At 55.1% G+C, this 22704-nt stretch overlaps 1 protein-coding gene across 4 annotated transcripts in view; it reads left to right on the forward strand.

Annotated features, from left to right (window-relative positions):
* The first annotated feature begins 205 nt into the window (after positions 1–205).
* The window catches only part of Sbno2 (strawberry notch homolog 2), a 43955-nt gene continuing 21456 nt past the window's right edge, over positions 206–22704 (forward strand). Inside the window, 5 exon segments of one of the 4 annotated variants that reach the window (NM_001108068.1) lie at positions 261–353; positions 15797–15969; positions 17709–17782; positions 19404–19515; positions 22010–22178. In NM_001108068.1, the coding sequence (NP_001101538.1) occupies positions 22113–22178 (66 nt within the window). In that variant the 5' untranslated portion in view covers positions 261–353; positions 15797–15969; positions 17709–17782; positions 19404–19515; positions 22010–22112. 4 annotated transcript variants of the gene reach the window in all.

Genomic DNA, 22704 nt, shown 5'->3' on the forward strand with positions numbered 1-22704 from the left:
GTTCTAAGGGAGCTGAGGAAAGCAAGGGTGGAAGAAGTTGGTGGGATCTGATGTTGCAAGTGTGCCAGGGCATGTGCAAAGACCTGAAGGGGAAACTGAAGATCATACAGCCCAGCATGGTCAAGTTCATTTGTTGAGGCAGGGGACAGTCAAAGGGACCGGTTCCCAGAGGTACCAAGATCCTGTCCTCCCGCCCCCCTTCCCTGAGAAGCCCCGCCCCTAAGGCCGCGCCCCCTTGCAGAAGCGGAAGTGCGCGCCGCCGCCAAGATGGCGTCCAGAACCCGGAAGTGAGCGGCGGCCGCTGAGAGGCTCCGGGAAACTGAGGCGTCGCGGGCTCAGCGACCAGGTCTGAGGTGAGGCGCCGGCCCGAGACACCATTGTGACCCTTCCGCGATCCCCACGCGACTCATGCGGTCAGGCCCCGGTTCCGTAGTTCTCGCGGCCGTTCTGGGGTTGCAGGGCGGGAGCGACTGCGGAGGAGAGTGCGGCACCGCGACCTCTGACCCTCCCCACGACCCCGTGACCCCGCCCCCAGTTACGACCCCCGTTCGCCCCATCTCTCTGTGAGATGTGACCCCACATTCTGCGTGGATCTCAGACTCCGTCTTGCCCCATGAGTCCTGTCCCCATGTCCACCTGTGACCCTTGACCCCGCCCCCGGCCGACAAGCCCCTTGGCTGCACTCCGTGTGAACCTGAACTCTCCCATCCCTGTGGACTTCTTGCTCCCACTTTGACCCTTCTCTCTGGGAATCCTGACTCCTTTTGCGACCTCCATTGTCCATCTTTGACACTGACCCCAGTTTCCTATGACCCCTCTTCCCCTTTCTGGCAGACCCTGATTCCCCACTCTGGTGATGAGAACCCTTCCTTCCCTGGGAATCTTGACCACAGCCTGTCACTCCTGGCCTTGACCCTGGTATTGGGTCCTGGGACGTAACTCTTATTCTTTCCTGTACCTCGAGTTCCGGACAATCTACTTTGAACCTTGACCCTAACCGACCACTACCCTGTGTCTACAGTTGAACCTTAACCTCACCCCGGGACCCCTGTTCTCCTAGTGAAACTTAACCTCACCCCGGGGACCCCGTTTTCCTTGTGATCCAGATCCTTCCTTCTCCTGAGACTCTGGTTGCTCCCTGGAACCTTGAGCACTGCCTTCCCATGACTCCTGTCCTTGACCCTGGTCCTGGGAGGGAACCCCCAAACCCCATCTTGTGCCATGATCCCTTAACCCCAGGCTCAGTCATGACCTCTAACCTTTCTTTTCTGTCTTTTTCTATCAACTTCTGTTCAGTATTCTTTTTGATCCTTTTCTTTTTCTGGTGGTCTTTAACCCTGGCACCCCTGAGGGATTTTTGTCCCTTCCTACCCCACTTGGCAGCCTCAGCGTTGGGGGTTCTCAGGATCCTGACTATCCAGGAAGAGTTTCCTAATTGGGTTTCCTGGGTGGATGCCCAGGCCTGGCCCCACCACTGGTCTCAGGAACGTCCCTCATGTCTGCTCTCCTGGTTTAGGTTGGGGGAATATGCAAAGAGTGACTCTGAAACCAAGGTGCCAGGGAGCTCAGTGAGGGACAGTGGGTGCCACCACCCCAAGTACTAGAGATGCACTGGAGGGACACATCGGAACAAGCCTGGTAGTGAGGTAGGGATCTCAGGATGTCTCCTCAGATGTCATGATTAAAACTCTGAAAAGTTTGAAAAAAAAAAAAAAAAAGGCCTGAGTGTGTCAAGTGGCTGGGACATCCCCCGGCTCTGCTTCCCGGAATGCCTCTGAGTCCCGCCTGCTCGGGAGCGGCCTTCCTGCCTTGGCCGTCTAGTGCCAGCCACTGCACCTGTGAGTGGGGAGCGACGGGGTGCCTGGCCATGGGGGTGGCATGATTGCTGGCAGCTTGGCGAGTGGTGAGTTTTCCAATGTGGCGAGGGCCTTCGGCTGAGCTGGGACCCCCGTGAACCCCTGTTAGACGAGGCGTTGCCTGGAACCTGGCACAATTGGGTTGGGCTTGGCATAGAGCTCTGCTGTGTGGGACTGGAGACATTTGAAGGAACGAGGGGCATAACCTGGTGGCTGCAAAGATACCACAGATCCAGGGCTGGTGCAGGGGTCTGCACCAGCTTTTTTACCTGGCATCGGCTGTGCTAGGGACCCAAGTCAATAGCAATCAGTGGCTGGAATCTGTGTCTGGGAGGCCTGGCTGGCTGAACCCTGCCTCCTATCCTTTCTCCAGAGCCCTTGGGCCCAACTCTGCACTTCCGAGGAGCTGGCTCCTGGAGGCCAGTTGCCGAGGCTCTGTTCAGTTGGGAAGGATTAAGGCAGGGACCTGCCAGCCCAGTCTTGGGTATGATGGCAATAGAGAGACACCTCTGTGGCCTTCAGTTGACCCTGACGGACCTCTGCTCTGCTCCCACCTTTAAGGAGAAACTGGGATACACACTGGAGTGGGCAACTTGGCCCCACCAGTGGCAGCTTCTCAGGGCTCTGTAGTGTGAGCGGTTTCCTTCCGAGGGTGGAAGTGGGTGCAGGTACATAAGAGGGAACTGAGGCACTGAGAGCTCACATGCCTTCCTGTGCAGGCCTGACCTTACACACCAGGGCTTCTTGAGCTGGGCCAGCAGGAACACTGACCCAGAAGCAGATTAAAGAGTTGACTGTCCTGTTGCCTCCCCAGACCTCCACGGGGAGGATTGACCGCTTCCCTGCTAGGACTGTGTGTGACATAATCTGAATTATGAGTGGGGAGGTCTGAGTGCAGGTGACGGTCCACAGCTCACACTGCTGACAATGCCCTGTGTCGGTATGTGCCGTCCACTAATTGTGGGAGCAGTCAGGTCTGCTGTGTGCATGTGTGTATTTGCATGCAAGTGTCCTCACTCACATCCTAGGTTCACATGTTTATGCTGCGAATTGTGCACAGTCTATAGCTCTAATCATTGCTTCCATAACTAAGGGCCTGATGGTTACAAGGTGGGAGTGCAGCATAGGGTACAGCCTGAGGACAAGGTCACCAGTTTATCCTGGCCTGTCTCCTGTACACTCCCAGCTGGAGCTACCCCCACTCTCACCCCTGGAGTGCCAAGTCTGCAGCCTGTAAGGGCTTGGGGTGAGGAGCTGACTTCCTTTGGGACCATTGTTGACAGTGACTGCTACCTCTCTGGTTGCCCTGCTTCCTCCCTGGGAGAGGTGGGCAACTCTTTTGGCTGTGGTTCAGGGGACTGCAAAGCTAGGACTCTAGCTGAGACTTTCACCTTTGTGCTTGTGGGCATCTCGTGCTTAGGACAGTGTGGAGAGACCTCAAGGACATCGTATTCAGAGATCCAGACACAGAAGGCCATGCATTCTCTGTGGTGGGAAGGTTCCAGAACAGGAGGATCCAGAGTCAGGAGGAGGGTTTGTAGGGTCTGGGGCAGGGAGGTTAGGATGAGGTGACTGCTGTGTGGACAGGCCTTCCTTTGGGAAGCAGGGTGACATGTTCTGGAGCTCATAGAGGTAATGTTTGAATGGCTTAGTGCATTGGAAACTGTAAATGAACTTGACACATGGGCACTGTTTTCCAAAGCAAGGCGGGCTGTGCACCTCCAAAGCCCATGGGTATGACTGCAAGGTTGGGAATGGGCCATAGGTCTGGCCCCTAGCCAACTCACATCAGGGACACTGGAGAATGGCTGGGAACCTTGTCCTGAGCGCCCTGGATGAGGGCAGGCACAGTGGTCCATATGGCCACAGCCCACTCTGTCTTCGGAGGGCAGCTTCCAGACATCAGACACAGATGCTGTGGTGGGGACTATGTGCTGGCAGCAGTGAAGGGGCTGTGTGCCACAGTGATTAGAGGTAGTCCCGGTATCAGCTGTTGTCTTGCCCTCTTGCTCCCAGTAGTGGACGCTGTGTGGTCAAAGGGACCAAGACAGTCCCTCTGGTCTCTGGAGAACAGCCCACCAGCCTGGGTTAGTGCAGAGATGTTGCCGTATGTGCTGGGGAGGACATTGGCTTGGCCACTGTGTCCACACAGAGGAGATGGATAGGGGTCAGATATAGCACTCCTCGGTGGCTTCAGATCTGCTTCTGTCTGGTCTGGCCTGCCTTCACCCCATCTCTTGTCCCTCAGCCCTGTTGCCCTGTCCCCAGTGAGCACTCGTAGGTTGCTGCCTCCACACTTGCACCACCCACATCCATGTGCTGCTGGTCTGTGGTAAGCAGACGGAAAGGTCTCTCATCAGACTGCCCATCTGGGCTGCTGGAAATCCAGTACAGAGTGAAACTGAAAGGGGCAGTGGCTGGGATGGGGCAAGGTCCCGCCCCAGCTGGAAAGTGACAGTGCAGAGCTTGGAGGAGAGCTGCTCACTTGCCTTTTCCGGAAACCCCCACCCATGGAGGGTCAAAGGCTGCAGGTACAGGCCGGACAGGATGAGGGTCCCGGGAGGTCAGCAGATCTAGTTCTTTATGGTGGTGACTCATCATGACAAGGGTGGGGTGACTGTACCAGGAGTGCCAATAGGTCAGAGAGAAAGTCTCTGCCACACAGAACAGCAGCCACCTACCCCAAAGGCTCTCCAACCATTCTGTAGCCCAGGAAGGCCTTCTGCACATCAGGTAAACCAAGGGCAGCGTGGTCCCCTTATCCCTGCCTCTGTCTGCAGCATGGGGAAAGGGGCCTTATTTCTGGTCTTTGCTCCTCTTCCCATCCTTTATCTCCCCCACCCCATTTTACTTCCTATTATTAGGAGAGAAAGAAGGAGTGGGGGGGGGATCCCTGAATCTAATTTCTTCTTCAAGCATGACTACTAACAACCCCCATGATCGACTACCAACTACCAACCCTGCCTCTCTGGGCCCCGCATGTATATACCCTCTGAAAAGTTCCCAGGATTCCAAGGATCACACACTCCCAGAAACTGTTGGTGTCTGGCAAACCAGGCCTCTGCTAGAGCACGAGGCAAATCACAGTCAGCTGCTGTGGACATCCAAAGCAGCCCCACATCCCATACCTGAGATTAAAACAAAAACACATTCTTTTAATATTTCTGTGTTTTTTAAAAAAAATTTCCAGAATTCTCTATAGGGTGGGTGCAGTTTTGGCTCTGGGTCCTGGGGAGTGGATACTGTGGGGTCTCATTTGCCTGGCAGGTAGAGGGCCCAGGTAGTGTTACAAATGGTTAAGAGCAGCCAGAGTGTCCTGGGTTGGGCCAGTGAGGGCTCTGTGAATCCCAAGCACAATGAATTGCAGTATCTGAGCCCCAGTGTCCCGGCCAGGGGTGTTCATGTCCAAGCCTGGCTAGAGGCCAGCTGAGGAAACCTGTTGGTATCTTCTGGGCACAGGCATCCTGGAGCCCAGGGAGATGGCCTTTTAAGTTCTGAAGCTTGGCCTTCTGAGCACCAGGTAGAGGTTGGAGACTCAGGGATGCCATTAGGGGTGTCTCCGAGTTGACATTTCTACTCTGGCTTTGTGGGGACCTGGTAGCACCCAGCACTGGGGATTGAGTGTGATGTCCGGTTTCACTCACTTTAGATAGTTAGGGGCTGCCACCCCCAAACTCCAGTCCAAGGCTTCTCCTGAAAAACCAGCCTGTCTGGATACCGAGAGCCACATTCCTTTCTCCTGCCCCCTCCTGCCATGCCTGGGCCTCTTCAGTGTGCCCCGCCCATCTGCTTCCTCTCGACCCCCCCCAAGGGCGGGGCCGGGGAAAGAGCCCCAGAGAGGCTGTGGGACTACGGGCACTCCAACATCTGACACTGTGTCCTTGGAGCCCCGCTGGTCATTCAAGAGTCCGTCCCTGGCCTGTGTAGTGTTAGGATCTCAGGTGTGGTCTAGAGAGCCATTAGAATAGCTGGCCCTGTGGGCATGCTGGCTGTCCTGTCTGTCTGAGGTTTGGGTAAGAGTCCTGGATGAGTGAGGGACTGTAGCTCCAGGGACAGATGCGTGCAGAAAGCTCCAGGTCCCACCTCTGCCACCATATAAACTCTGTGTGGTCGCTCACACCTGTCATCCCAGCCCTCTGCAGTTCTGCTACAGAGTGAATTCTGGGTATGTCTGAGTGGCCATGGTGTCCTTGAGGCCTTCTCAGGCAGAGGCCTCTCTCTCACTTGCAGGCAGATGTGGGCGGCAGTGTCAACCACCCTTACTTGTCCTAGCATGGAGCATGGACCCTCACTCACATAGACACACTCTGCTCCTGTGCCCACAGCCTAACCCCAGGCTACAGCTAGTTAGACTCCACGTCCTCTCAGCATTGGCTAACCCTCATGCCGGGATGACGGTCCTGTGTTGGCGTTGAGACTGGACCAAAGGATCCTAAGGGCAGTGGGGGCCACCACAATCACTAGCCCAGTGATGGCCAGCCCCAGCCACCACCTGAGTTCTCTTAGAGGCACTGAACTGTGGTGGGATGGCAGCAGGCTCTCTGTGGACCACAGACACACCAGGCTCTATCAGTGCCAAAGGAACAGGAAGAGAGCCAGGCTCAGGTAGAAAGTGGCTTAACAGGATGACTTGGGAAGCAGACATCATAGCTCAGTACTGAAAGTCTCGCAAAGAGCAGGCCTAAGCTTAAGACCTAAGCTGGAACTTCCCAGGGCTGGAGCTGGGGCTGCGGAGACCCCGCCTGAGGAGGCTCTGCAGTGTTTATGGGACAGGCATCTATAAAGCTAGGTGATATGCACCCTCACCTCCTCGCCCCCTCCGCACTCCTCACCCCCTTACTCCCCTCCCCCTCGTGCTACTACAGAAGGCAGCTCTTCGGATGCCGTCTGCACACAGAGGCTCCTCTGGGTGTGCCTTCAGTACTGACAGACTTTGCCTATGACTAGCTTCTGGATTTTTGGATCATTTGTAGTCAAGGAGTGGACTACTGAAAGACTGGGGTGTAAGTAAAGACTGTCTTCAGAAGATCTCTCCATGTAATTAGTTGTTACTTTAAAAGAAAATTACCTGAAAATATCTTTGTTGTAGAAAAGAAGCTAGGCGTTGTGGATGACTGTGTACCCCAAAGCTGGGCACTGGGGCCGTCCTGTCTGCCTGAGCCTCGCTTCCTTCCAGGTCCTTTGGAATTGACATGGCCTGTGTGCCTTGCTCCCTTAGGCTGCTCCTCTCTCTGTGGCCTGGAGAGGGTGTGTGAGCTCATGGGCTCTGGAAGCCAGTTGATACCTCAGTGGGGAGGGACTGTGAGGCCTCCAGTTGTCCCAGCCCTGATGGCACCCGTGAAACTGGTGTCTACAACTTCCTCCTCAGATGAGGTTTTGCTTCCGGTGGTGACAGCTTCATGGGACACTGACTGCAACAGACACCACTGCCCCAGGAGTTGGAAGCTAAGGCAGGAGGGTGAGTTCAAGGCCAGCCTGCAGTAGCCGACGGAGACTGTCCCAAATGACAGAACACACAGCAGCTTGGCCTGTGTCCCACCCTGGCTCTGTGAGGGTGAGGGTTCCATACAACTCTGCCTCATTGTCTGTGTCTCCTGTGCCTCAGCCCTCACTGGCCTCAAGTTCTGCTTGCTCTCCTTGGGTCGAGTCATAGACACAACTGGTAGTCTCCCCTAATCTCTGTTCCCAACTGGGTATTCCTCGAGCCTCGCGGTGACTGGCTCAGTCTCCCCCCATCCCTTGTCAGTGGATCAGATTAGTGCCCTTGAATCCACCACACTGTGCCCAGTCTCCCCTGAGAGAAGGGCCATGACCAGCTGAGGGGATGGCAAACACTGCCCAGCAGGCCTGGGACATTTTAGGCTGCTCCCAGCAGGGCCATCCTTATGGCCAGCTCTGTCAAAGGATATGGGGTCTCCAGCCTGATCACCCACCCCCACCCCTGAGCATACAAGCTGCCACTCCATCCCAGCACGCGGCCCTCTGGACTAGGCGGCCGGCCGGCCAGACCAGAAAGTTTTGCAAGAGAGGGTGGGCAGTTAAGACATCACTCCAGAATCCTCCCTGCCTCTGGCAATCTTGTCTTCTAATGTTCCCTCCTGCCTATCCCTGTCTCTCAAAAGGTCCGGGAAGGCAATTGTCCCACTCTGTGACCTCCTGTGTGAGTAATCCTGGAAAAGGGCTGTGGTGGCCCTGTGACCATTGTTCCGCAGACCCAAGTACAGCCAGGAGTGAGGGCTTTCCAAGGGGCCAAGAGCCAAGTTCGGGTGTTACACTTTCCCCTGGAAGATGGGAGGAGGTTTGTGGAGCCCTGGCTGTTCTGAAACTCACTCTGTACACCAGGTTGGCCTTGAACTCAGAGATCCACCTGTTTCTCAGTTGCTGGGATTAGAGGTGTGCACCAGCACTGACTCCCACACTTTCTCTCAGGGGATCATGTGAGATTGGTGGAGGGCATCCTGGGTGAGGAGCCTGCAGACCAACCAATGGCTGAGGTGTTAGCTGAGGGTCAGAGCTAGAAGTGAGGCACGGCCCACATCCAGACCCCTGCCTCCTGGCTTCTCCCCAGGGACACTTGTTCTCTTACACAGTTTGGCTCCCCCCAGCGGTCTGCTTGTGATACCCTATGCCCATGTCCAGAAGGACCTGGGGTTAGGCAGGCCATGGCCTCTGCCTATGGTTGGCACCCCCAGTGTTGTGTTTCAGGAGCCTCCAGGGAACTCTGGGAACTCAAGGTCAGCCAGGACAGCCTCTCCTGGGCATAGAGACTTCCAACCTGGGTAATTTTTAACCACAGAGGTAGAGACTGCTGGACCCTGAGCCCAGTTCTGGAGACCCCAGTGCCTCAGTCTCATGCTGTCATCTCCAAGGCTGGGACTGAACTTGGGAATGTCACCTAAACTGTGCAAATCACTGGGCTTGGCGTCAGCTACTCCAACCATCTCAGGATTCTCTATTGTGTATTCAAAGTCTCCAAATGAGACTCGTGCCTGCCTTTGCCCATTCCCACTGACAGTGTAGCGGTTCCGACTCCTTCAGACCTAGCCATGTTCATCTGAGTACAGAACAGTGGAGGGCCGTGGGCTGGTCCTGTGCCCACCCCAACCTGCCAGGTAAGGAAAGGTCAGCCTGAGTCCCCTGTGTGTCAGGTGTCAAGATTGACTCTGGGGATCCCGGCCAGGTGAGCTGAGGGCCTGACCACCCAGTTACTTACTTGTTACTCCATTGATTTTGCAGAGTACACACATCACAGTGTGCACACAGAGGTCAGAGCACAACTTGTGTGGTGGCTCTCTCATTCAAGCTTCTGGGTCAGAGACCCCACTTGGTGCCAGGCTTGTCATTCTGCGCCTTTGCTGAACCCCCATACTGGCCGAACCTCACGTGTTAGCTCAGATCTACCTCCTGACAGAGGGGAATGGGTTTAGGGGTCTCTGCTTGGGCCCCTGTCCCAAGCTCCCTCAGAAGCCTTAGGCTTCCTGGCTGTGAGATGGGGAGAGGAGACAAAGCGTGTGGGGCTCTGGCCAGACACCTGATCCTGCAGCCCCTGGCACCAGCCCTGCCTTCCCGCCTTTACCGATGGTTAAGACAGTCCTCAGCACCCACCCCAGTGCTTCTAGCAATCCCAGAGGGGAGACCAGACCTCAGGACCATAAAAGGGAAGGCCGTGCTCTTCTCACCCAGGCTCTCCAGAGCCATTGCCGCCCAAGGTCAAATCGGGTTTACGAGAAGCTCCCAGGCCTTGGGGATACCCAGGTTAACTGTCCCTGACGGCATGGGGAAGAAAGGGCCCAGTTGAACCTTGGAGAGTAAGTGTACATCCTGAGCTCCTGAGAGTGGGTGTCGGAGACATTTGGGTTTGGTGTTGCCTGATTACCCTGGCGGGGTGGGGGTATTCTCTGGGACATAGCCTCTTCCACAGCCAGGCTGACCTCCACAGAGGCCAAGAAGAGGATGTGTTGCTGGGTTTCCTGGCACCCAGGCTCACCTGTCTATTTGGAAAATGTCAGGGTGGACTGGCTGGGACAGACTGCCAGGCTGCTGTCCTTGGCCAAGGTAAAGACTCTGAGCTCTAGAGAGGCAGTACTGAGTCTAGCCGGCTCACGGCCGCCCTCATGCATGGACCAAGGGGACAGCAAGGGGCATTAGGTGTGAGGCAGGGCTGCTGTGGGTGTGGCTGAGTACTGTGCCACTCACTTGCCCTGTGGGTACTTGATGAATGGTGTGCGGGATACACAGCCCTCTGCCCCTCAGCCGTGCACACACAAAATGTATGTCTGCCCTCGAAGCTGGCTCTTGCCCCTCTAGGCTCTGAGTGCTGACTGTGAGCAGGGACGCTCTGCGGATTAGTCCAGTACTCCTCCAGCCTGCACGGAGCCCTGCTTTCCATGAGACAAGCAGTGCCAAGAGCCAGGTGCTCTCAGCACCAGGCCATTTATTCTGGAACTTTCTGTTTCCAGATCACAACCTTGAATCCAGTGGCTCTCTGCACTTATAGGTCTGCCCATGTTTGTCTGTCACCAAGTTAGCCTGGTTTTGGAGATGGTTAGATTCACTTTCTGTCCTGAGGGATGGTGACAGTATGTCACAGTGTGGTCCTGCCACTCCTGGGGCCTTGCTGTGGGCTGCACACCTGCCTGGCTCCCACTTACGTGTGCACATCCATGTGCACACCCGTGAGCTCCCTCTGCATGCTCACTCTCCGTGACTTGGCAGCCAGGGCTTGTGTGCTAAACCAGTGCACTGATACGGCTATGGTTTTAGTTTTTGTAGCGCTTAGGAAAAAGCTCTTGGCTTCCAGTCACACAAGCCTCAAAGCTCTTAAAATTACCACCATTATGTTACTTGGTTTTTGGTTTTTACATTTCCTGTATGTATGCACAGGTACCATAGAGGCCAGAGGCACAGAAGTCCCTGAGCTGGGCTCACAGGCACGGCTGAGCAGCCTGGGTCTAGGAATCTGTCCTGAGTCCCCTTGACCAGAGGAACATGTGCTCTTAACCGCCGAGCTCTCTCTCCATCTTTGCCCTGGGTTTGTTGGCTTTCGTTTTTCAAGACAGGGTCTCTGTGTAGCCCTGGCTGTGCTGGTACTCACTCTGTAGACCAGACTGGCCGATAACTCAGAGATCCCCCTGCCTCCCCCTCCCGAGTGCTGGGGTTAAGGTGGCCAGTATTATTATTTATAATTTGCCCCCTGTGTTTAGTACACTTTTATAGATTTTTTTTGTTTTTAGTTTAAAAATGTTGCATGTGCGTGCTTGGTGCCCATAGGTGTCAGAATAGCATGTCAGGTCTTCTTGAGCTGGAGCTAGGGATGGTTGTAAGCTGCCATGTGGGCTCCGGGAACTGAACCTGTGCCCTTTGGAGGAACAGCTGGTGCTCTAACCATTGAGCTCTCCAGCCTCATGATAATATTTTCAAAGAAGAGGAGGAGAAAGCAAGCAAGGACGACGATGGCACAGATCTTTGTTCCCATCACCTTAGGAGGCTGAAACAGGAAGATTACAAGTTTAAGGCCAGGCAGGGCAAGGTAGTGATTACGTGTGTGTGTGTGTGTGTGTGTGTGTGTGTGTGTGTGTGTGTGTGTGTGTGTATGTCTGTGTGTCTGTGCATCTGTGTGTGTGCGCGCATGCGCACACATGCTCAGCCGGTGAGGGAGTTGATTGACAGACACGTGTTGGAAGACAGCTTAAAGGAGTCACTTCTCTTCTCCCACCGTGTGGTCTCAGGTATTGAAGTCAAGTTGTCAGTCAGTGTTGGTGGTTAGTGCTTTACATGCTGGGCCATCTTAGAAGTCTCTCAAAAATGTTTTAAAAACTAGGTTATGAGGTTGGAGAGATGGCTCAGGGGTTAAGAGCACTGACTGCTCTTCCAGAGGTCCTGAGTTCAAATCTCAGCAACCACATGGTGGCTCACAACCATCTGTAATGAGATCTGATGCTTTCCTCTGGTGTCTGAGGACAGCTACAGTCTGTACAGACACATACAAAAAATAAATAAATCTAAGAAATAGAAAATAAAAACCAGGTTATGGCTGTGGCTAGACAGTAGAGCCCAGTGTAGAGTTCTCAGTGAGGGGCTGGGGGTGTGGCTTGAGTGGAGCCCCACCTAGAACCCTCATGTTCTCCTTGCCAGTGACTCACTATCAATGGGTTTTGTAGACTTCACCCCATGCCTGCCCAACCCTGGGAGCCCAGGCCATCTCCTCTGGGCCTTTCCCATCTGTGAACGGAAGGGACACACCTCTTAAGTGTGTGGGCAGTGGGCACTGCTTCTAGCAAGGCTCTTCCCCATGTAACTGCCACAAAGGTTCCAAAAAGGCCAATATCTGTACAGAGGAAGAGGCTACCTGACTCTACCTCTGTGACCAAAGGCTGGGTCTCTCGGACCTGAGCGAGACCGTAGTGCTCTCCCCACTAGACATGTTGTATCCTAACTAGGCTCTGATGGCCTAAGACTATACTGCGTCTGAGCTAAGCCTTGAGAAACCCACAGCCTCTGCTGCCTGGGCTAGGTCGCATCCACTCACTGGATTTGGGGATGTGAGGCTACCCTTACCCTAAGGAGGCCTGTGGGTCTCAGTCATGCTGAAAGGTGAGCGCCAGGGCTCTTCACTCTCCATCTCTCTGCCCTGGTCCTGCTCCTGCATGTCCCCCAGGATAGTCTGGCTGGTCCCTGTTAGGCAGCAGAGGCCCGGACATCACTTCTGTGGGTGACTCCAGAGCCCGTCACTCACAGCTGAAGCAGCACCCAGAGGCACTGAGGCTCCTGGGGGCCAGAGCAACTGCACAGTACACCGCAGGCTCCCCCTGCTTTAGGTTTGTCTGTTCTCACATAGCCCATGTTGGCCTGGCACTTACAGAGATCCACTTGGCTCTGCCTCTCAGACACTGAGGTTAGATGGGGGTGCCCCACACCTCTCCAGCTCTCGGCACTGTTGTTGCTCACACTGCCAGAATGACAGGTATATACCGCCACTGTGGTCAGACCCAGAGCGTCACACATGTCAAACAGGGCTTTTCACACTGAGCCCTGGTCCCAGATTTTCTGTCTGTCTGTCTTATTTATGTTAATGCAGAGTCTCCATCTGAAGCTCAGTCTGTCTAAGAACTTGGGGGAATCCTCCTGCCTCAGCTTCCTGCGTGTTGAAGCCTGCAGGCACATTTACTGCACTCTGATCGGGTTTCTGAGAACAGAATCAGGACCTAGTCTGGCCTTCTTGAAGCCCTTGTGTCTTCAGCATCCTGGAGGTGCTGGAGAGGCTGCATGCACATGGGTGGGACCCCCCACATCCTCCCTATGTGTACAGGGACCTGAGTCAGGCTCAGAATGGGAGGTTCGGGCCGCTGTGTACCATCCAGGTTGGTTCTCCTCTGACTTCGGCTTCGCCATCCTCAGCTCCTCTGAACACTGGTTATAACGTTGGCTCTGTGCAGTGTGGTGGCGGAAGGAAGCCACGTGCTCCTGGAGACTGACCAGATCACTGCTTGGAATCTGTCTCCTATGTGCGGGAGCAGTGTGTCTAGCTTGTGCCACTGCTGCCATGAGACACACACCTACTGTAAACACAGCAGGCTGCCGACAGAAGGCACTTCTGTGCCCTCAGGCCCGCCCCACATGCTGTGTATGCCCCTGTTCAGGAATTTGCTTTCTTTTATGTGTTTGGTGTGTGTGTGTCTACATGCACATGTGCAAAAGACTGTTCTTTGGGTCCAGATGATTCAGCAGGACATGACAGCACAGCCTTTAATCCCAACATTTGGAGACAGATACAAGTGGAGATCTGCGAGTTCAAGGCTAGACACTATTCATAAAAAGTCTTTACCCACTGAGCCATCTTGCTGGTCCCCACCTGAGCTTATTCTGGTTGTGTATGTGTCTGGCTGGATGCCCTGTGATGTAAGTTCAAGGCAGGAAACAGCATAACTGGGAACAGACTGCAGAGAGAGCAAGGTAGGTGTGGGGGATAGGGTGCCTAGACCCAGATATCTTGTGTGTGTGTGTGTGTGTGTGTGTGTGTGTGTGTGTGTGTGTGTGTGTGTGTGCGCGCGCGCATGCGTGCGCGCACTCTTATCAGCCTGTGTTCTGCATGTTCTTGTCATGGAGTCCCACACTGGTCTGTGTCTCGTTCTCTCCCTGAGTGTCCCTGTTCATGGCTATGTGGGTAGTACATAATGTGTGCATCATCTCTCGGAGGAGCCTGGCTTTCACATAGAGTTTGTGTGACCATAGCTGGCTCCGTGGGTAAAAGCAGGATTTCTGGGCCTTGTAACAACTCTGTTTAACTCTCAAGGAACCACCAGACCATTTCTAGGGCTTTGCCATGTTGCTAGCTTGCCTGTGCTGTGAGCACCTGGCTACCTCCTCTACAATTCATGGTGCTCAGTGGCTGCCTGGGCAGGTGCCCATGTTGTCCCCGCCCCACCCCAGGTTCAGGTGTGAGTCCTTTGCCTGGTCAGGGGAGCCAGACCCCCAGCTCACCCCTGTTCCTGACTGACCAGGCATGACCCCTGCCTTCCTCCATGGCAGGAGGAAAGCATACAGCACAGTGGGGCCAAGCTGCTGCTGCAGGGTCCTGGGGTGACCCGTCTCTCCACTCTCTGACAGCGGCTGCCAGCCCAGCACATGGTGGGACGGTCCCCTGGACAGGAGAGCAGCCAGCACTACAGGACTGGACTCTCAGGATAAGGGAGGGTCTGGCCCACTTACCCTAGGGAGTTTGGTTGGGAGGCTGGGACTGAGGCTGTGCCTCTCAGCCTCTGCGGCCTGTCAGCTGCCAAGATGGAGCCAGGGCTGGCCTGCCTTGGTCAGTTATCAATCAGTCCTCATGCCTCTACCTCCACAGTGCCCGGACAACAGGTGTGGGACACTACAGCTTCTTTATGGGGCTCTGGGGATCAAACCCAAGGCGTCGCCTGTGCCTGGCAAATAGCCAAGCCACGGCCCTGTAGCCTATGCTTATTTTTTGAGGTAGTCACACTCTAGTCCAGGCTGGCCTTGAACTTGTTACCTTTCTGCCTCAGTTTCCCAAGTGCTGTGGTGACAGGCTTGCAGAACTGTAGGCAAACATTCATCACTGAGCCACATCCCCAGTTCATACCAAAATATGAGGTCAACCAGTCCCCAGATCACACAGTATCCATCCACTGTGAGCCTCTGTGACTGCCATCCAGTTATGACCAGTCTCACAGGCCTGGGCTTGCCGGGCTGATGGCCTTCAGAGCTGGAACCAGTGGAGACAGAGCAAGACTTCTGGCCTTACTGGCAGTAGTCTTGCCTCTGCCCGCTGGGCCTCTTTGCCTCCCTTCTGCCACCATCCCCAGGCAGGCCCTTCCCCTGACTGGATTACACAAGCCGTTGCCTGCTGCTTGTGGCCTCGGCTGTGGGCAATTACTGGAAGGCCCAGCTCCGCTCTAGGGCTTGGCTGGGCGGCGTCCTTCTCCCCTTCCTGCCTCTGGTGATTAACCTGTGTGCTGCCTGCCTGAGTTCCACCTCCCTCCTGGATGGTCAGGGGTCTCTGCTCTAGGCTGGTGGGGAGCCTGTGGACCTCGATCAATGTGCTCCAGTCTGTGTCACAAACCTGGGGCCAAGGCATAGTTGTCCTGTTGAGGCTTAGGGTGGTGAACGCCAGGGACACCTTGTCTGTCTTTGCAGGTTCTGACTCAGAGGGAACTTCTGGGGGTCTCCTGATAGGCTCTGGTTGTCTGCAGTGTCTTCAGAGGTCCTAACTGACCCCCTTCTTGGGTCACAGTGCCAGCCTCAGCCTGTGCTTCCACAGCGGCTTGACCCAATGGGCAGCAGCCATGCTAGGACCAGTGCTTATGGCCACAGTGGGCAGGAGTCACACCTGTGCCTTCTGCCCTGGCACTTTCCCAGATAGGAGCGACAGGAGTTGGGGAACCTACATAGTCCTTTCATGATGGCCTCTTCTCCTACTACAGGATATGACATTACAACTGCTGCCAGCACCACAGAGTGAGCAGCCTCGATAGCCGCCACCCGAGGGTGGCGGAGCGCCGCCTCCACCTGCCTGATGCTGGCAGTGGAACCCACCATGGATGGGGACTTCCCTCCACATGAGCTCCCTCCCCCCGGAGGTGGCATCCAGCTCCAGGTGAGCCCTGTCCTTGATCTTGAAACTATCCCAGGGGACATAGTAGATTTCCCGAGGGCCATGTCAGGTCAGGCTATGACAACACTTCCAGAGCCCTGCTCCCAGCTACCCTGAGACCCTGGACATGGTGTGTCCCCTAAGGGTTGACCTCCAGGTTGATCTTGGCCCACAGCCTATTCCTCTCAGTCTCCTGCCCCACAGTTTGCCATGGGAGGGGGGCTTTTGTTTGTCTTCTTTTTTTTTTTTTTTTTTTTTCGGAGCTGGGGACCGAACCCAGGGCCTTGCGCTTCCTAGGTAAGCGCTCTACCACTGAGCTAAATCCCCAGCCCCGCTTTTGTTTGTCTTATTGTTGGTTTTGGGTTTTTGTTTTGTTTTGCTTTTTATTTTGATGCTGGGTTTCCTGTAACCAAGGCTGGCCTCAGGTTTCATGTGTCGGAGAATGGTCTTGAACTCCTAGCTTCATCTTCTGAAAGCCAGGTGACAGGCGTGCTCCCACGTCCCAGGGCTTATGTGCTGCCTCCAGCCTTGCTTCTGGGTTCTTTAAGACAGGTCTCAGTCTATAACCCAGACTGGCCTGGAACTCACAGTTGTCCTCCTGCCTCAGCTCCCTGAGTGCTAGGATCCCTGGCAGGGGCTGCTCTTCAGGGAAACAGTATCCTCTGTCACAGTATCATGCTGTCACAGGTCCTAAGCATACAGGACACAGGAAGGGTGGCTGGTCAGACAGGATAGGGTAAGCCAGAGCTGTGCCATCCATAGCGCAGTCCCTGGGACATAGCGGGGATGACAGGGACTCTTGGGCACTGGAACAGCTAGGTAGGCTGCTGCTGACCCAGGACACACCATGCCCAGCTGCACCATCGAGTGCTCCTGTGCTGGCCCCTGAAGGGAAAGTATCAGTAATGGAGCTTCCAGATCCAAAGCAACAGCGACAGGTACCCAGAATGCTACTCATAACTCGCCAACCCTGCTGGCACCCAGTGACTGTGCCTAGCTGCAGCCAGACCATACCCAGCTCCTGTTCTCTCTGCTTGGCCCTCTCTGCTCCCCGCCCACTGTTCCTTCATCCACAGCCCGTAATATACTTAATTATCTCCCTATTGTCAGCCTCTGCAGAGGGTCCAGTTTCCTCTGCTATAAATAGTCTGCCTCTGCCTCCCTCCCACCATACCAGTGGTGTGAGTTCTCAGGATTTCAGAGACAGGCCAGGGGTAGTGGGCTGTTAGTGGACTGAGCCGGGATACAGGATGTATCTGCTGTATGGGGACATTCCGGTGATATGCGCTTAGAGCAGGACCAAAGCCACATTAGGGATAGGAGAAGGTCTCTCTCACCAGAGTTTTCTTTGGGCCTCAGAGCCTGGAGCCACACTCCTAGCCCAATCCACCCCCAACCTCTCACTGGGGGATTCTAGATAGGGGCTCCATCTCTGAGCCCCACCCCCATCCTCTCACTGGAGAATTTGGGAGGGGGGCTCAGCCGCTGAGCCATGTCCCCAGCCCCTCCAAGCACAGTCTCCAGGCTCTCTTAGAAGGGGACATACTGAGCCCTCTGGAGCCATGCACCCGTGCTCAGCATGCCCTTCTCTCCCTTTGCCCTCTTTGCAACCCACCATGGCTTCTCCCATGTACATGGGACAGCTGAGACGCTGGCTGATGTCGGGTTCTCCAGGACCCCTGCCTTTTGCACACTGGGGCCTGCTCTCCTCCCCTACCTGATGCCGGTGTTTCTGTTTTCAGAACCGACTCCTGCACTGTCCTTGGTGGGGCAGTTTCTCACCGCCATTGTACCCCACCTTCTCCAGTGAAAATCAGTAAGTGTTACTGTGGGGTCTCACCCCATCTCTGCGTGAGCCCTGTGTCTCATCAGCGGGGCTGGAATGGCAGCAGCTGCTGGAGGACGGGCTCCAGGGCACCCAGAGGTCCTAGGCTTTAAAGGCTCAGAAGGAGTTTGTCTCAGGAGGTGCCCCGTGCAAACAGCTCAGTGCAAGTGCCGTCCAAGCTTCCTGCACGCTTGAGATGGACTCCTTCTGCGTGCCTCTGTGCATGCATGCTTGTTTGCACGTGTGCAGATGTGGAGCTGGAGGTCAGTGGGGGCCAGCTTCCTCAGTCACTTCCCACCTTATTTTTTCTTTTGAGAGAGGGTCTCACTCTGTGGCCATGACTAGAGCTTCCTAGAGAGAGCAGGATGGCATGGAACTCAAAGATCCCTCTGCCTCTGCCTCCTGACTGCTGGCATTAAGGGGGCTGTCACATCTAGCTAATGAGCTGGGTATTCTGACTGCACATATGTCTGTACATGACATGCGTGCCACAGAGGACCTCCTAGAACTGGCAATTATAGATGGTCTTGAGCTGCGGGACTACAGCAGCCCGTACTCTTTTTTTTTTTTTTCTTTTTTTCGGAGCTGAGAACTGAACCCAGGGCATTGCGCTTACTAGGCAAGCGCTCTACCACTGAGCTAAATCCCCAACCCAGCAGCCCGTACTCTTAACCGCTGAGTCCTTTCTCCCTGGTCTTTTGTTACTTTGGTTTGTTGTTTGTTTTATTGTTTGTTTGTTTTTGAAGAAGAGGTTCTTTTTCTTTTGGCACAGGGTTTCTCCGTGTAACAGAGCCCTGGCTCTTGCTCTGTAGACCAGGCTGGTCTCAAACTCAACAGAGATCTGCTTTGCCTCTGCCTCCTTAAAGGTGTAGGTTTCCAGGCCTGACCCACTTTGGTTTTTGAGCCTGGATCTCTTACAGGACCTAGAGCTCACGGCTTTGGCTGCCTCTGCCTGTCCCGGTGCTGAGGTTATAGGCATATGTGGCCACACCCTGCTCTTCAGGGCACAGGTTCTCCCCTGCATGGAGCTGCCTTCCCAGTGCAGGGCTCCGGAATGTATTATGTAAACTCAGCCCTTAGCAGGTGCGCCTGCCTTCACATTTGTCTTAGCAAACCTTTTCAGGTAAGAGGTAGAGACCTAGGGATGACCACTGTCTCTCTGCCCCAGGACCCAAAGAGGACAAGGAATTGGAACTCTGAGCAGAGAGGCTCAGAGGCCTTGTCTCCACTCCCAGGCACAGCCCAGCCACTGAGTCCAACCCTGTCTCCTGCAGGCCATCATTGTCATTTAGCTCTGGGAGCAAGGTGGCCTTGCGCTGGCCACACCCTCCTCATTCTTCTCGGCTATGGAGAAATAGGGTAGGGTGCGGGTGGGCAGGAGAGGACTCAGGTCTTAGTTGTGTTTGTCTGTCCCATCTCCGGAGTCTGATGGGCCATGGAGGAATGGCTGTTTGAAGCCTGGCCCAGGAGGCTCTAAGCTGTGTCTGAGGCACCTGGGCTGGACCCGACTGCCACATGGCTGCTCGTGCACCCAGCAGTGGAGAAGTGCTTCGATCCCCTGTCCTCGTGCCTCACCCGGGGCCTGTGGTCACCATCTTACTTCTGCTTACAGACAGTTCGTGAGCTCCACCCCATTCCTTGGTGGCCAGTCTTGCCCTGAAACCAGCTACCCCACCACAGCCACCGTCCCCAGCTTCTTCTCCAAGAGCAGCGACTTTCCTCAGGTAACGGCCACTCTCGAGTATGGGGCCCTGAGCTGTCACTGTGGCCACTGGTCTTCAGTGGGGTTGATTGGGGCAGGGATTTGAGGCTGCTTTGGACAAGAAGGACTGACTGTGGCATCCTGGAGTTGAGGCATGTTACTGGCCTTTGGGGCCGTGTCCAGAGCTGTATGGGGAAGCTGAGGGCTGAGGGTATGTGCCCACTGGAGGCCGTCCTCACTAGATGCCATAGGGCCTCAGCCTGCCTCACACCTGGTTTGAATCCTATTCCCCATGGGACACCAGTGAAGGTCTCTGCTTAGTGGCCAGGCAGGGGCACATATCTCTGTCACTAGAAGTGTAAAGAGGCTCCTCAGACCACTGCAAGGAAACCAAGCCTGCTGGCCCCCATGTCGCTGTCTTGTCTTGTTCTGCCCGTCTTTGTCTGTCTCTGTGTGTTAGGTTTCTAAAGGAGTAGAACTGATTGATGAATGAATGTGTAGCATGTAGTACGTATCACACACACACACACACATATACTCACACACACACTCACACACACGCACACACACACAGATACAGACACACACATTCACACACACACTCACATACACACACACACACACACACACACACACACACACACACACACACACACATATATATACACACACACACATAGATACACGGTAGCCACTCAATAGAGCGCCTTATGTCTGTGCTCTGGGTAGTTCATCAGCGGTTGTCTTTAGTAGCTGCTCAGTCCTTGAAGCTGATGTCCCAGCACTCCCAATCAGTGCTGGAGCCCTGAAGGATTCCCAGGGCATGCTGGTCTCCAGTCTACATTGGAACCCTGAAGAACAGGGCTCTGACACCAGCGAGGGCGCGCCTCGGCAGCAGGGTAGGTGAGCCTGCCAGCGAGCGTGAGGGCAAGCAGGCAAATGCAAAAGCTTCCTCCTTCCATGCCCTCTTATGTGGGCTGCCACCGAAGGTGTGGCCCAGGGTTTAGGGTGGGTCCAGGCAAGAGCCTCCCCCAGGGGTGTGCCCAGCTGCATGGGAGAGTTGATTCCAGCTGCGAAACTGGCACCCAAGATCAGCCATCAGGCTCTGCCTCTCTGTGTGTGTGTCTCCCTGTCTCTGTCTCTCCCTCTGTATTGGTGTCTCCATTTCTCTTCTGATGCCAGAGGCCCACACCTGCCTCCCTGTGGTCAAAACTCCCAGAGGTGATCTCCCTCACCCCCTCCTGCCAGCTGTGCTCACATGATCTGCTTGTTTGAAACCTGTTTATCCCACACATCTGACAGTGTGGTGGCTACCTGTTACCTCTTGCTGGCCGTGGCCACGCCCATCCATTGGGAGAGCGTTTATTGAGCCCTTGGTGTTTTTGTGTCCTACACATGCTGCCCCAGAATGCCTGTGGAAATACCTACCCTCATGCCTGTTGCCCTGACCACAGAAGGTTGGACAGGGGATTCTATTAGAGCCTCTGGCTGTGCTGCCTAAGCTTGTCACCTGCTTCCACCTCCCCAATACTGCCGGACCACGGATGGCCTCAAATTCCACAGAAGAAGGAGCCAGAGCTGAGCCAAGCCTCACGACAGGGCAGAAAGGACATGACCAGTGGTGTAAGTGAGGACCCTGAGCTGGGGACATCTTCCTATGGCCCTCAGAGGGAGGCAGGACAGTAAGAATCAGAGATCCTTCCAGAGGCCATGCTGCATGCCCAAAACTGGGGGAGGGGCTGCGAGTCTACAGGAGATGCTGGGTGTGGTGCCAGCCCCACCTGCTAGGGTGTGGGTCTGCCTTGCCGGTGGCAGGACTCACACTGGCTTCAGGACAGTTTCCCACAGTATGTTCCTGTGGCAAGAAAAGCGGATACCCCAGCCATCATGCTACCTCTGTGCTCCGTGTGGATATGATCGTGACCACGGTGTGAACCAGGAGTCAGAATGGAAAGCCCACCCTGCTTGGACCCAGAGCTAGGAAGGAACATGAGGCCGAGTTTCCTGGCAGAAGCAAAGAGGAAGAGACAAGTCCCGTGGCTGAACTGTACAAGAAGAAAGAAAGCCTGCGGAGGGAGGTCACCCGGCGTTCTCACACTCAGGAAGCCAGGCAGGGGACAGACGAAGAGTTTAAGTGTTCCTGGGCTACACCTGGAGAACCTGTCTCAAAGCAACAAGAAAAGTGTAACAGAAAGAGAAGTAGAAGAAACCAAATATTACCTGCCATTCAGTCCCTTCCCTGTGGGTAGGGCCCCCTGTGCGATGGCATGTTGGAAGTCGCCTCTGCTGTCTGCCATCTTCCACTCAGGCTCCTGTTCTCGTGGCCTCTTCTGTGAGCTGTGGGAGTTCCTCCCCCAACATACATTTCCCACGATGCTGCATGACTTTGACACTTGGGGCCCCAGTAGCTGCTGACTGGACCCGGCAGGGCACACACTGGTGACACACTGGTGACATCAGGCTTCCACAGTGTCTTGAGCGCCTGACAGTGCCTGGAGCCCTGCCTTCCTTTGCAGCTAGCCCCAGCCCTCGACCTCCTGCTTCTCCGAGGACAGGGCCCGTGCACTCCTGGTCTGCCCTCCATCTCTGGTGGCATGGAACCCCTTCCCATGGGCTCTGATGGCCCTGCTTGGTGACCAGAACAGCTTCACAGTCCCCTGTGGGATACCCACCCTGGGCGTGCAGGTGCGTGGCTACCCGACACCTGCTTTTGTCTCCATTGTTGAGTTTTTAGTTGAGACATCATGTGACTCCCAAGCCACCATGTCGCCATCCCATGACCTCCATCTCTCCCTCCTCAGTCCCCAGCACCCAGACTCCTTCCCTGTCTCTGGAGTCTGCTCCGGACAGTTCAGTTTTGGAGCCCCACACAGTGTGCTCTTTGTGTCTGGGTCTCTCACAAGGTCCCCTACACTGTGGCCTGTGTCTCTACCTCTCGTCCTGAGTAACATCCAAGTGTGTGCCGTCCACTCATCTTCTGCAGAGCTTGCTTGCCCACTGACCGTCATGGAGGGCAAGAGTTTCCGTGGGGACTTGTCCCTGTGGCTCTTGAGTGCACACCCAGGAGTGGAAGTGGGCGGAGGTACAGCTGTAAACTTTTAGTGACAGCTTTTGTGTACTGGGTATGTGTGTAGGGGGCGTTGGTTCTTACCCCAGGAGGGCAGGTACAGCACACCTGGGGCAAAGCCTGTGTCCAACGAGAGGGATGCTG

This window comes from Rattus norvegicus, chromosome 7, assembly GCF_036323735.1.
Source record: "Rattus norvegicus strain BN/NHsdMcwi chromosome 7, GRCr8, whole genome shotgun sequence".
In the NCBI taxonomy this organism is placed as follows: Eukaryota; Metazoa; Chordata; class Mammalia; order Rodentia; family Muridae; genus Rattus; species Rattus norvegicus.